The 15,435-nt window shown below is 37.9% G+C and overlaps 1 protein-coding gene across 2 annotated transcripts in view; it reads left to right on the forward strand.

The window, feature by feature from the left end:
- The window catches only part of LOC126354635 (uncharacterized), a 146,345-nt gene that overhangs the window by 68,861 nt on the left and 62,049 nt on the right, over nucleotides 1-15,435 (forward strand). For both annotated transcript variants that reach the window (XM_050004836.1, XM_050005625.1), the window contains exon 5: nucleotides 3,390-3,575. In XM_050004836.1, coding sequence (XP_049860793.1) covers nucleotides 3,390-3,575 — 186 coding nt within the window. The remainder of the gene's footprint in view (nucleotides 1-3,389; nucleotides 3,576-15,435) is intronic.

Below are 15,435 nucleotides of genomic sequence, written 5' to 3' on the forward strand. Positions count from 1 at the left end.
CTAGAATGAGTACCTTTTTTTGAGGGGGAGAGGACGGGGCATCAGTCTTCTGACTGGTATGATGCAGCCCACCACAAATTTGTCTCCTGTGCCAATTTCTTCATCTCAGACTAGATTAGCACTTGCAACCTATGTCCTCAATTATCTGCTGGATGTATTCCAATATCAGTGTTCCTCTACAGTTTTTGCCCTCTATAGCTCCCTCTAGTACCATAGAAGTTAGTCCCTCATGTCTTAACAGATGTCATATCATCCTGTCCCTTGTCCTTGCCAGTGTTTTCCACATATTCCTTTCCTCTCCAATTCTGTGCACAACCTCCTCATTTCCTACCTTATCAGTCTACCTAATTTTCAGCATTCATCTGTAGCACCACATTTCAAATGCTTCAATTCTTTTCTGTTCAGGTTTTCCCCAGTCCGTGTTTCACTACCGTACAATGCTGTGCTACAAACATATATTCTCAAAAATTTCTTCCTCAAATTAAGGTTTATGTTAGATAGTAGTAGACTTCTCGTGGCCAGGAATGCCCTTTATCCCAGTGCTATTCTACTTTTGATAACCTACTTGTTCTTTCTGTCATTGGTTATTTTGCTGTCTAGGTAGCAGAATTCCTTAACTTCATCTACTTCATGACCATCAATCCTGATGTTAAGTTTCTCACTGATCTTTTTTCTGACACTTCTCATTACTTTGGCTTTCTTTGATTTACTCTAAATCCATATTCTGTACTCATTAGACTGTCCATTCCATTCAGCAGATCACATAATGCCACTGGTGAATCATATCATTGTTACCCTTTCATCTTGAATTTTAATTCCACTTCTGAACGTTTCTTTCATTTCCATAATTGATTCTTCGATGTACAGATAGAACAGTATGGGCGAAAGACTATATCCATGTTGTACATCCTTTTTATCCAAGGATTATTATTCCCTCTTGGTTTTTGTACATATTGTATATTACCTGTCTCTCCCTATAGCTCACCTCTACTTTTCTCAGAATTTCGAACATCTTGAACCACTTTACACTGTTGAACGCCTTTTCTAGGTTGGCAAATTCTATGAATGTGTCTTTATTTTTCTTTGGTCTTGCTTCCATTATCAGCTGCAACATCAGAATTGTCTCTCTGATGCCTTTACTCTTCCTAAAGCCAAAGTGATGTTCAACTAACAGATCAATTTTCTTTTCCATTCTTGTGTATATTAATCATGTCAGCAACTTGGTTGCATGAGCTGTTATGCTGATTGTGTGATAATTCTCGCACTTGTCAGTTCTTGGATTCTTTGTTATTGTGTGGATGATATTTTTTGGAAAGTCAGATGCTATATTTCCAGACTCAGAAAGTCAACACACCAACATGAATAGTCATTTTGTCGCCACTTCCCCTAAAGATTTTATAAATCCTGATGGAATATTATTGGTCCCATCTGCCTTATCTGATCTTGAGTCCTCCAAAGCTCTCTTAAACTCTGGATCCCATATCTCTTCTAAATTCCATCATGTTTCTTCTTCAATCATATCAGACAAATCTTCTGCCTCACAGGGGAATTCAATGTAGTCTTTCCACCTATCTGCTCTCTCCTCTGCATTTAATAATGGAATTCTGGTTGCTCTCTTAATGTTACTTCCTTCCTTTTAATTCCACCAAAGGTTGTTTTGGCTTTCCTATATGCTGTGTCAGTCCTTCTCACAGTCTTTTTTAGATTTCTCCACATTTTTCATTCAGTGATTTCATCTTAGCTTCCCTCTGAGATCCCCTGCTATACCCACAGGACAGGACAGATAGTTTCATGTGTGGAAAGGGGCCAAACTGAGTGGCTGTAAGTTGCACTTGAACGTGCTACTTTATTCATGGGACAAACATTACAAGAGTAAAGAAATCATTAAAAACAGAGCAAGCCAAACATTAATTTTAGAACTTAATTCCCAGATAAATGTGACATTCAATCTCACACCTCAAGAGCAAAACTACTTTAATTTAAAACCGGCTGAAGGCCAATCACTTAAGACTCAAAAACAAGAATTTGAATTTTAAAAGGCAGAAGGCCTCATCTTAAAACATTTATCTAAATTAGGCTGAAGGCCCAAGCAATCTCATATCTTAAGGGCAAAACAACTTTCATTTAAAATTGGCTGAAGGCCAATAACTTATGGCTCAAAACAAGAATTTGAATTTTAAAAGGCAGAAGGCCTTATCCTAAAATTTCTTTAAGTCAGGCTGAAGACCCAAACAATCTCATGCCTTAATGGCAAAGCAACTTTAATTTAAAATTGGCTAGAAGCCATACATAAACAAACAACAAGGACAAATAAGAAAAGGCAGCACATCAAACGTTGCTCAGAAGTTCCCAAGGGTCGGTGTGCAATTCAAACACTAACGCTCGCTTAGGTGAGACAGGCAGTCGGCCCAACAATTCACAATCCAATGGCAACCCAACCAACAGACAGTCATTGGAGCAAGCGACAGGAGAACTTCCACTCCACCTGACCAGCACACAACAGGGAGTTCAATGGAATAACGGAGAAGGTATCGGCACCCACAACAAATTACACATTCAGCTCTCAAACTACACGCCATGCTGGAGAGCCAGAAAACGATAAGGAAAATACAGTGCCTGAATTCACGTCAATGGCCAGGGCAGGTAACCAGAATGTTAATGGTCACAAGGCATAAGATTCCACAGGTGCACTTCATTCCAAAATAATAAAGTTAAGTTAAACTCCACAGGAGGGCAGCTAGAATCTCACCAACTTGAAAGCACACGTTGTTGCTCACGGAAATATCCCAACAGCCCACAACAAAATTAAAACAACACATGGTGAAGAGTTGAGGCTGACTGGTAGATTAAGTAAAGACTCAACTTTTGTGTCTGAGATCAATGAGCCGTGGACCTCATAGCAATGGGAACAGCCCCTCGCACTCCGACTGCGCATGGACCCCGCCAGTGGCCCCAGCCAGATATGTGCCACAGAGACTTCCTTGCTGCTCCACGCCAACCGACCAACTGCCCACACATGGCCCAGCCGGAAACTATAAGCTCGATGCCTAAGATAGTACAATGGTGTGAATATTGATACACACTGCTGCTGCCACTCGCGGAGAGAGAGGATAACAGCATAATTGCAATAACAGTGGGAAATTAATCACAGATAGCAACCAAGGTTTAATGCAAAGCATAACACGAGCCAGCCACAGCTCATCCTGCAATTTCTATCTATTACATTCCTTGTTGAATAGTTACCATTTAAAAACATGTAAGCCATTGCTACTGTTTCTATTTCACCACATTATAATGCCTTGGGTTAACAAAGAGTGATTAGGAGGAGAACAGTTTTTCTATTACAGACAGAGTGACACAGGCAACTTGTGTGATGATGACAATTTCAGGTATGTTCAGTCAACGGTTGCTGCGGGCGGCCAGAGGAATATCTGGAGCGAATGGTGGACAGCGTTCTAGAGGCACTGTGTGAATCAAATCCTACCAAGCTGTGTACATTACTGCAGATGGAGCGTGATGAAGCTATGCTGAGTCGTGTGCTCAGTAGCCATAAGGTGCAATGGTTTATGCAACAGGTATGCCACTGAATCAGTTTTTCCCATGACAACAGCCTAGTCAGTGTATTATACAAGTACTGAATAAATTGTGTGTGCAATGGAATTGTCTGAAGAGAATGTAATCCTGTTAAACATTTGTGTTTGTAGCACCCTTTCTGCAGGGAGTGTTTATTTTCCGCAAAATGCATTAACATTACACAAATTACAGATACAAGTTACTAGTAATACTAATCCAAAAAAATGCATGTGGACAATCTACATAGATCCCTGCTCAGTGCTCTATACTGCTGGAGGGGAAATTGATTTTTATTCATTCTGTACAGCAGTTTCAGTCCTCTTCCAAGGGAGATCGCTTCCCTCAACATAAATGCTGCTCACTGTTCAGTTTACAAACAGACTGTAGCTCTCCAGCATTACCCTTTAGGTTCTCTCATGTGAGTAGACAAAAGAACTTCACTGGGCTCCTATTTATTTACTGGAGCTATTTTCAGTTTATAAAGTGCATACGTATTTGCAGTTTGTTAAATGAGTGGCTCAATGATAACACATCTTTTCTGAAAAATGAATTCATTTACCTCTCTTTTGACAGGGAACTCAAAAATAAATACCATTGACTGCTAGAATTTTGTGCCAGAACCATGCAAAGTTATATTGGTTGTAACTGTAGTGACATAACACAGTCTAAGGAGAGTGTGATGATGTGTTTGTTTACTATAAACAATACAAAAAGCTAACTATGAAACAATTACAGTAGATCCTCTGACCATTTTTCAAAGAACAACCATTACAAAACAGAGTGATGAAGAAGTTGCACAGCTCACACAATATGAATTATATCCATCCCTTTGGATTTTCTTAATGAAGGGGAAATCCAAAGCAGAACAGACTAGGGGTCCGCCTTGGATTTTTGTCTGAAGATGGGTTCCACCAGCTGAAAAGGTTGGGAAGCCCTGCCTTAGGGGTTGCGAAACAACTCAAATCGCTTGATACGGGCAAGTCTTCAGGTCCACATTGTATACCGACTAGGTTCCTTTCAGATTATGCTGATACAATAGCTCCCTACTTAGCAATCATATACAACCGCTCGCTCATCGATAGATCTGAACCTGCAGATTGGAAAATTGCGCAGGTCGCACCAGTGTTTAAGAAGGGTAGTAGGAGTAATCCATCGAACTACAGACCTATATCATTGATGTCGGTTTGCAGTAGGGTTTTGGAGCATATACTGTATTCAAACATTATGAATCACCTCAAAGGGAACGATCTATTGATACATAATCAGCATGGTTTCAGAAAACATCGTTCATGTGCAACTCAGCTAGCTCTTTATTCGCACGAAGTAATGGCCGCTATTGACAGGGGATCTCAAGTTGATTCCGTATTTCTAGGTTTCCGGAAAGCTTTTGACACAGTTCCTCACAAGCAACTTCTAATCAAGCTGTGGGCATATGGGTATCGCCTCAGTTTTGTGACTGGATTCGTGATTTTCTGTCAGGAAGGTCGCAGTTCGTAGTAATAGACGGCAAATCATCGAGTAAAACTGAAGTGATATCAGGTGTTCCCCAGGGAAGCGTCCTGGGACCTCTGCTGTTCCTGATCTCTATAAATGACCTGGGTGGCAATCTGAGCAGTTCTCTTAAGTTGTTCGCAGATGATGCTGTAATTTACTGTCTAGTAAGGTCATCTGAAGACCAGTATCAGTTGCAAAGCGATTTAGAAGAGATTGCTGTATGGTGTGACAGCTGGCAGTTGACGCTAAATAACGAAAAGTGTGAGGTGATCCACATGAGTTCCAAAAGAAATATGTTGGAATTCGATTACTCGATAAATAGTACAATTCTCAAGGCTGTCAATTCAACTAAGTACCTGGGTGTTAAAATTACAAACAACTTCAGTTGGAAAGACCACATAGATAATATTGTGGGGAAGGGGAGCCAAAGGTTGCGTTTCATTGACAGGACACTTAGAAGATGTAACAAGTCCACTAAAGAGACAGCTTACACTACACTCGTTCGTCCTCTGTTGGAATATTGCTGCGCGGTGTGGGATCCTTACCAGGTGGGATTCACAGAGGACATCGAAAGGGTGCAAAAAAAGGGTAGCTCGTTTTGTATTATCATGTAATAGTGGAGAGAGTGTGGCAGATATAATACGCAGATATGATTGGGATGGAAGTCATTAAAGCAAAGACGTGTTTCGTCGTGGAGAGATCTATTTACGAAATTTCAGTTACCAACTTTTTCTTCTGAATGCGAAAATATTTTGTTGAGCTCAACCTACATAGGTAGGAATGATCATCAAAATAAAATAAGAGAAATCTGAGCTCGAACAGAAAACTTTAGGTGTTCGTTTTTCCCGCGCGCTGTTCGGGAGTGGAATGGTAGAGAGATAGTATGATTGTGGTTCGATGAACCCTCTGCCAAGCACTTAAGTGTGAATTGCAGAGTAATCATGTAGATGTAAATGTAGATGTAGAGTGAGGGAAGTAATCTCCGTATGTTGCTTTTCCAGAGAACAGTTCTGCAACTCATGAACATGCACCAACGTTGCTGGGGGCAAAGGTCCGGTCAGACCAGTAAATAGGTGGAGAGATCTATTTACGAAATTTCAGTCACCAACTTTTTCTTCCGAATGCGAAAATATTTTGTTGAGCTCAACCTACATAGGTAGGAATGATCATCAAAATAAAGTAAGAGAAATCTGAGCTCGAACAGAAAACTTTAGGTGTTCGTTTTCCCCGCGCGCTGTTCGGGAGTGGAATGGTAGAGAGATAGTATGATTGTGGTTCGATGAACCCTCTGCCAAGCACTTAAATGTGAATTGCAGAGTAGTCATGTAGATGTAGATGTAGATGTAGAGTGAGGGAAGAAATCTCCGTATGTTGCTTTTCCAGAGAACAGTTCTGCAACTCATGCACATGCACCAACGTTGCTGGGGGCAAAGGTCCGGTCAGACCAGTAAATAGGTTTAATCTGCCAAACAGATTCACCATGCAGTAGATGGAGGCTTCTTCCTTCTCCACAACAAATGGAATTTGGGTATCAAGATTTCTGTACTTGTTAACAATACTTAGCTTATGTACTCAGACATTACGACCAAAATAGTATCACAGTTTTTTAATGGTTGTTGTGCTGTCCACAGTACAAAACAAGCAGAACAGTATAGGAGCCTCACAAAAACATCAGTTGAGATTAATTTCAATAAAAGTTTGAGTGTCCCTGTTTGATCAAAACAATATTCATCTAACTCCTGAGTGACAGTATGACAGGAAGAGGAATGGAAACAGTAGTTACTACAGGGTTTAGTAGTACTGTGATGTGGCTTAAAGAAAACTGCTCCTACGAAGCACTGTCACAGTAACAGGGGAAGACTTGTTTTATGATACCCATTAAATTTTCTTGACCAGGGAATAATGCGCACCTCATAAAGCCTGACAGGGTGTGAGATTGAACTGAAATTGGTTTCAATAAATAGTGTGCAACAAATTCCTTTTGGAAGTATCCCCATTCTTCATACTATTAGTGGCTGTGAAATGGACTCCACCATTTAACAAACAACAGTAAAGGAGGGATGGTTTACAAAGATTCCAAGGTCAATGAAGATAATTTCCTACATTTTAACTAACTCATTGAGACCAGTAGAGAAGGTTGTACGGATTGGTGAGATGTTTCTAAAAATGCCCCAAGTTATGGAATATCAGCAAGATATGAATAACTCCAGTGCTGGGCATTATTAAAAGCATCAAAGTAGCCAAAACCAAACCAAACCTCACCCAACAGACACCAAACACAGATCTGCATAACAACACTCTTTTAGAGTTTACTTAGAAGTACATTAATTTTATTAATGTGTTTCTTTTACATAACATTCTTTACAACACCATTTCCTGTTCCTTACAGCAGTTTAGTGTCTTATAGAGACAGAAATACATTAACAACCTCCTATCCATGACCAAGGATTATGAAACTAAAAGGAGGACTAGCAATCGCCCCTTCAACATATTTTGCCAAAGTTCTACTGGGTGTGGGAGACAATGGGGATGCCAAAAGTACTGTGGGTCTCATGTCGTGATATGTGTACAAATGGTGCACCATTACTCAATCTGCTAGATAACGTTGGCAATTATGATGAACCAGTTGCAGATTTTTGAACTGTAAACATTCAGGATAAGATATTTCTAAGCAAAGTAGATTTTTTTAAAAGTATTGTAGATTTTTCTGTTATTTCTGAGTTCAATTAACATTAAATTTTGTACTCTGAAAATGCTGTTTTCAACCTACTGCATCACACATTGCATTAGTCAATGGAAAAATGAATAGGATCTTTTCTGTAGCAATATAATGTAATCTAATTTTGTATTGGGACACACTTTTACTAGATGCCATGATTTTTCAGTTATTCAAGACAAACACAAAAAAGTGACCTTTAAATGTTACTCACTTCCATACTTACTCTCCACTGGTTGAGATTTTTAGTATTTCTTCATGGCAGCCCCTCCCACTACTGTACAAAAACCTGTGACAACATGAATTATTATTTCCATATTTTTTACTTCATTCACTGGACTATGTGCATACTTTTTCCTGAACAAGTACAGTGTTAGCTTGCGAGAGAGAAAGCTGAGACATCAGTCAGATTAAAGTTGCATGCCAGATGACAGCCAGTGATCTGATATAGCAGCCAGCTTGAAAGCAGTGGTATTACTGTGCTGGGGCAACCAGTTCAAAATCCAGGAATCCCCAATTTGGCTGAAGTCAGAAAGTGACCATGTGACATCCCTCATTTGTGTGGTGCAACCTTCTTCTTGACCAACAAATTTACAAAAGCTTTGTGAAGGATTTTATCACACCAAAATATTTATGACAAGTAAGACTATAAATATGATTGCTGCTAATTTCATTCACAACAATTAAGTTGTGCTCTTAGGTTCCTGCCTAAACACACTCTCCAAAATTGCAACATATTCCAAATAAACAGCAAATATTGATGAAAAGTGAGACTATAGACTTGATTGACCCTCATTCTACCTGCAGTAATTTAAGCTGCACTCTTAGCTTCCTGCCTAACTACACAATTAGAAATTGTGACATGTCTGAAAATAAACATCCAAATATTTGTGATAAGCAGGAACATATATACTGCTCATTTTACTTGGAACAATTTAAGCTGTACCCTTAGATCCCTGCCCAACCACACCCTCTGAAGTTGTTTGTGACAAAAAGGAATATAAATGTCACTGCTGGTTCTGTCACTTGCAGCAATTTCATCTTTTTTAGAAAGAAGTCACAAAATGGAAGGAACTCAATACTGAGAGAGTACCCTCATTGTAAAAATAATACCCAATATTTCAGAACATACTTCGGTTACATGAATAAGAAACTCCCAGGTTACAAATGTGACGATGAAAAAAATTATTGGTATGAACATGATTTGAAACCTGTTTTGTTCCCCTCTACAGTACCACACCCTTAACCACAAAACCACAGATAGTATTTGTCACATACTACTTTAAAACTGTTAATGTTAAATTTTCTTAGCTTTTTTTATAGGTGATGTGTCATTAACTGACATTTAATTATAACAAACCACACCTAGAGGTGTACACCTTCATTGCACCTTTGCCTTAAAATAACATACAGTGATAACACACAAGTTATGATATAGAAACAACTGAAATACGATGAATCCAACATGACGGGTAAAATAAGCAAGTGAGGGACGTCAAGTGCCAGACACACTTCCAATTTTAGTGACTTGTGCTGCAGGGACTGCTTCTATTGTTCATAAATGCAGTGCATCACAATTCATTTACTCTTAGAGGATGTGCAGATAATAATTGCTGCATTATTAAGAAAATTATTCAGTGATAATAGCAGGATGTAATAAGGCTATGCCACCTGGGACAAGGCACCGGGGTCAGCATGGACAAAGAAGATGAAGAAAGGAAAGGAAAAATTAAAAGGAAAAGAAAAATTAGTAAGTCAATCTGTGAAGTAAATTCTCTTGCTGTATTCAAATTATCAAGGATGGTGCTGTAAATCCTTCAGAGGTAAATAGATGCAAACCATTTACCTCATTTCCCTAGGTCAAAGATAAATACACAGTAAGACTCAGGCATCAGTTAACTGAATCGGTAGAACTGAAAGACCTAGACATGAGCAAATGGTGAGGCTTTCATCGTGAGTAGCATATACACTTGCTACATCTGTGTGTGCCAAAAAGAAAAACAAAAAAATGTTTTGGCCTGTGCTACCATGGTAGGATTTAAGAACTTTTTTCACAATCACTTCCAATACAATTCTAAAGGCCACCTAATTTACAATGGAATACTTGCGAGTCATCTACGAAGTGTAGCAATAGGTCCACAGCTTTGCTATTTATTGTTAAGTATGAAAAAGAATCAATATATTACAGAAGCCCTTAGATATGCGAGTCATAGATGCCTGCAAGGGGAGGGGCTAAGAGGGGGCACTTGCACCCTCCTGGAATCTGGGGTACAGACTTTTTATTCACTACAGAATTCCCAAGAAATTCTAGCAATCCTTGTCTGTGACTCTGCTATACAGCAGATTTAACATGCTGACAGGAAATGCTGTGATTTTAGCAATGGCTACCTGTCTTGGAATTTTTTGGTTTTTCACTCCATTCATGAGAAATTATGGTGATTCCATGGTACAGTGGCAAATTTCACACTATACTGCAGTCTTGATGGATGCAGACCTTTACAGAATAGTGGTTAAATAGTGTCATCAATCTTTCCTCTTTCTTTCCATCATACACCCATTTACAAGTTGCAGAAAAGGATTAATCTAATACCCTGAAGCACAGATTCCAGTAAAACATGAGCTTAGCACCAGTATACATTCCTGTTATCTATCCCCAACATCCTCAGGAATGCCCCTCTCACTCCCACACAACAGAACTTCAGTAGTAGTTCACAGTTTCTCCGTGGAGAAAAAGGGGTCATGATAGCTTGCAAATTCTACATTCAGAGGTATACAGCAGAGTCTACTGTAATTGCTCTGAAGATCAAAACTGTCTGTACTTAATCTGTTAGTCCAAAGTACAAACAGAAAATCCCATTTTATGCACTAGACGTTAAAAGAAAAAAGTGTAAAATTTCAAAGTACTCTCCAGGAACTAGAACCTTCTCAACTTATGGGATATAACAAGGCACCACATGATGTTATACAGCTATGAAGTTGGCAGTCCTGTTGGTATGCCTGCACAGTAACATGACAAATTGGAGAGATGAGAATTGACTTTGTCCTGTTCTAGTCTATTAGTACATTCTGTTGGCCAATTTGAGTGTTGTTTTAAAAGATTTGTCATGTCCATCCAGTTGGTTACAGACCCATGTAACCCAGACATCATGTTACCAATCCAAAACTGTCTAGTTTTCAAAACATGGTTTGTTCAGTTTTAATTTCTCTAATAAACATTAAAACATTGCTGATGCATCCCATAGGACATGTAGCATGAAAGTGATAAAATAAATTCATTAATATGATCAGATGTTCTATCTACACAAAGGAAGTGTTGTAGACAACATCTAATTTAATAACCTACTTTTTTCCCCAAAGTTTGCAGCCATTTCCTTCACTTAAAGGAGTATTCGTGTTGATTATTTTTGTTGATACCAAATAGGATGTTCCCAGTATTTCAAACTTTTTCTGCTGCAGATTTTTAATTTGCATTTCGTATCTCATTATGAGAATTCTGTATGAATTTTGCTATAAATGTTCCCCATCTTTATTTCATAAACTGTTAGACACTCTGTGATTAATCATAGGAGAATGAAATTGCTAATCATTGAATCAAAAATTAGGAATTAACATTCATATTAATCACAAGAAAAGATGTACTTTGCTTATTTGTTTGCCATTTGGATATCAAACTAACTTATCTAAAATATAGTAGTTGGATTACTGTCAGTCTACATTAAATATTGTGTACTACTTCTTAAATTTAGTTCTTGGAATGCAACTCATTTTTCAACTCACAAAATCAGATACTGTACATCAAAAATGTCAATTTCAGAATTTTTCCCCCTCTTGGAAACAATTTCTGTGGATTGCCATGCTGAGAGTATGGATACTGGAGCAATATATGACCTTTTAGGAGCAGTCCTATCAGAAAGGATCATTCATCAAACTGTTTGATGAAAATTTCAACATCTGTGAATGCAGAAGATAGAGAGTAAATCCTTTAACAAATGAATGACAACAACTAAAAAGGCTGATATAGCCCTTAATTAAACTTATAATTACACTTTATTTATTCATTGATTGACAAAATTTATTTGCAACTAAATGTCTCATTTTAAGTAATGAAGTTAGTTTCAGACATGTCCGGTGCAGTGATGTTGGCAAGAACATCACTAAACTATTCAGTATACAAGACTTATTCACACAACCTTGCTGATGTATCCAGTAGAACATGTAGCTACTGCAAAAACTATGCATTTTTCTCCAGCTAAAAATATTTAAAAAGTATGTTCATTATACACTGAGTGAGGAAAGTTATCTGTTTTAGGAGTACTGTCAACAGGAGGAAGGCAGTCTGTATGGTCACAGGATTGTTCAATTGGTGTGTGAATGTAACAGAATTTGTGAAAATCATTAACTGACAGAAGTTGAAGCAAGATGCCATATTTCTAGCAAAAACATGCTTAGAAAATTCCAAGACCCCTCTTTCAGCACACAGACTAATAATATTCTTCTGTTCCTCAGCCAACTCTGTATTTTAATCTAGCCTTCTCACTCTTTTGGTTTCTATTGTTATATAACCAACAAACAGTTGCAAAGTGATGCATTTATGAACAATGTATCCATTCTGTGTAATAACTATAAAATGAGCAAGTAATTGTTAAAAACCATAAGTTACTTACATTCTCATTAACATCAAATTCTTCTTTGGCAGGTTGTTTGGTTCGATGATCTCACTTCCTAATGCAGGGTTGGGTTGTTGCTTTCATATATATACGGAAAAATGTAATAATGAAGCAGGAATGGAGATTTCACTTCAATGTTTTAATGTGTGTCAATTCATTCACTTCATAGTACTCAAAACACTTTGCATAATTTGAAGAAAATATTTAGAACAACTAATATTCTATATAGCTCAACATGTTTGTACCCTTCTCATTTCATCTTAACTCACAAAACCAGATCCAGAATCCAACCAATGATGCCATCACACAACTAATACTAAACTCACAACTCAGTTACACCCAGAATCATGACTGCTTGTTACATATATAAATCAACAAGTGTAGCTATACAACAAAGTCGCATTTCTGAGATATTCAAATACATCAAACTTTCATGTTACAAATGTGTATGTATAGATCAAAATGACTGAAATTATTTCAAAAACATACAAATATATTTAACATTTCATTAATAAAACAATGATTGAAGGGAGCAATAAATGTTAAATTAATGACCCATCAAGAAGGTAAATAGTTTACCATCTCATATTTTATAATCTACAATACATCATGAAAAACTAGGTGTGCTGAGCAGTTCCATTACAGCATCCATCTGTAGGGATCATGCAAACAAAATTGGGCAATGGACAGCTCACACAGAGGCATACAGTCAGACATACTTACAAATTCCATCTGCACATGGAACAGGAACTGACTTCAATGTCTGGTTTGATAAAAAGAATCCTCTGCAATTCACTTTAAAATGATTCACACAATATAGATGAATGTATAGAAATATACATAGAAAATGAAAGAGAATGAAATATAACTTTTCTTCTAGACCAGTAGACCTGCACATACAACAAATCAGGAAAATCACATTTAAGTAAGAAGCAAATTCAGGTCACTAAGCACATATATTTCATTAGCAGTTTATATATCTAAAAACAAAGATGATGTGACTTACCAAACGAAAGTGCTGGCAGGTTGATAGATACACAAACAAAACAAATATACATGTCTGCTTGTGACTGTGTATGTGCAGATGGATATGTGTGTGTGTGCGAGTGTATACCTGTCCTTTTTTCCCCCTAAGGTAAGTCTTTCCGCTCCTGGGATTGGAATGACTCCTTACCCTCTCCCTTAAAACCCACATCCTATCGTCTTTCCCTCTCCTTCCCTCTTTCCTGATGAAGCAACCATTGATTGCGAAAGCTTGAATTTTGTGTGTATATTTGTGTTTGTTTGTGTATCTATCAACCTGCCAGCGCTTTCGTTTGGTAAGTCACATCATCTTTGTTTTTAGATATATTTTTCCCGCGTGGTATGTTTCCCTCTATTATATTCATTAGCAGTTTACATTTTTACATGAATGTTCATACTTATTTATGTACCTTCACTCATAATGTGCACATTTTCAGAGATCATGCATCCATGCAGTGCACAGGCCTGCTTATAGAGGCCACCTAGGTCAGTCCCCTGGCACACTCTGGTGAGCCGTCAAAGAAACAGTATTATTTAAGTGATCACAAACGAGTGCTCAGCCTATTCTGTAACCTGTATTACTGTTGTTCAATCAGTTATTCATTGTATCTTCGGTGTTTATAAAGTACTATGTTCCATAAATTGCATTTGTTCTTGCTATAGCACTTACGTACTACTTTGAAATTATCTTTCCATCCTTGTTTTGTCTTCAAATAATATATTAGGTGGTATTTCACTTTTTATGTGATTATTATTTGTTGTAGGTAACTTATTTGCAATGTTTTTATTCTGAATGTAAGATAATATCTAACTAGTTACATATAGATTATCATAAGAAGATGTTTGGATTTACATTTAATTAAAATGTGCCTTGGGTAGTGTGCAGTATTTGCTATGTGTAATGATGCAGTGATGAATTTCTTTTTCATGTAAAGATGGATCACATAAAAATAATTGTTGATTCTAAATCACATAACTGAAGTTTTAAAAATAAAACTGACCAAGATTTTATTAATTATTTTACCTTCCACTCAAGTAGAAGAAAAGTGTCCAGGGTGGAGAAAGAGAGAGAGAGAGAGAGAGAGAGAGAGAGAGAGAGTAGGGGGTTGACATATTAAAGTGGTGGTAGGTTGCAGGGAGGGGGAGCGGCCCCATTCTACGTGCTTACCCCAGGGCCCCCATGACAGAGTGTTTTATAGACAGTTTCTCAGATGTCTCTAGGCAAATGCATATCTGATTTGCTGTCTCTGCCAGATAAATATAACAGCTAAAGTGGCAATACAAGTTTACCAGTTTTTGAGAGATGTCATAAACCATTTTCCCTCAAATCTTAGATTAAAATTATGAGGTTGTGGTAGGAATGGAGTCCAGCCACAGAAATGTAATTAATAATTGATAGTTGAATTAATACAGGAAGAAGCAGGAGGGGGTTGCAAGATTTATTACAGGTACAGGGTGTTTCAAAAATGACCGGTATATTTGAAACGGCAATACAAACTAAACGAGCAGCGATAGAAATACACCGTTTGTTGCAATATGCTTGGGACAATAGTACATTTAAAGGCAGACAAACTTTCGAAATTACAGTAGTTACAATTGTCAACAACAGATGGCGCTGCGGTCTGGGAAACTCTATAGTACGATATTTTCCACAAATCCACTATGCGTAGCAATAATATGGCGTAGTCTCTGAATGAAATTACCCAAAACCTTTGACAACGTGTCTGGCGGAATGGCTTCACATGCAGATGAGATGTACTGCTTCAGCTGTTCAATTGTTTCTGGATTCTGGCGGTACACCTGGTCTTTCAAGCGTCCCCACAGAAAGAAGTCACAGGGGTTCATGTCTGGCGAATAGGGAGGCCAATCCACGCCGCCTCCTGTATGTTTTAGATAGCCCAAAGCAATCACACGATCATCGAAATATTCATTCAGGAAATTAAAGACGTCGGCCGTGCGATG

This window comes from Schistocerca gregaria, chromosome 1, assembly GCF_023897955.1.
Source record: "Schistocerca gregaria isolate iqSchGreg1 chromosome 1, iqSchGreg1.2, whole genome shotgun sequence".
Lineage (NCBI taxonomy): Eukaryota > Metazoa > Arthropoda > Insecta > Orthoptera > Acrididae > Schistocerca > Schistocerca gregaria.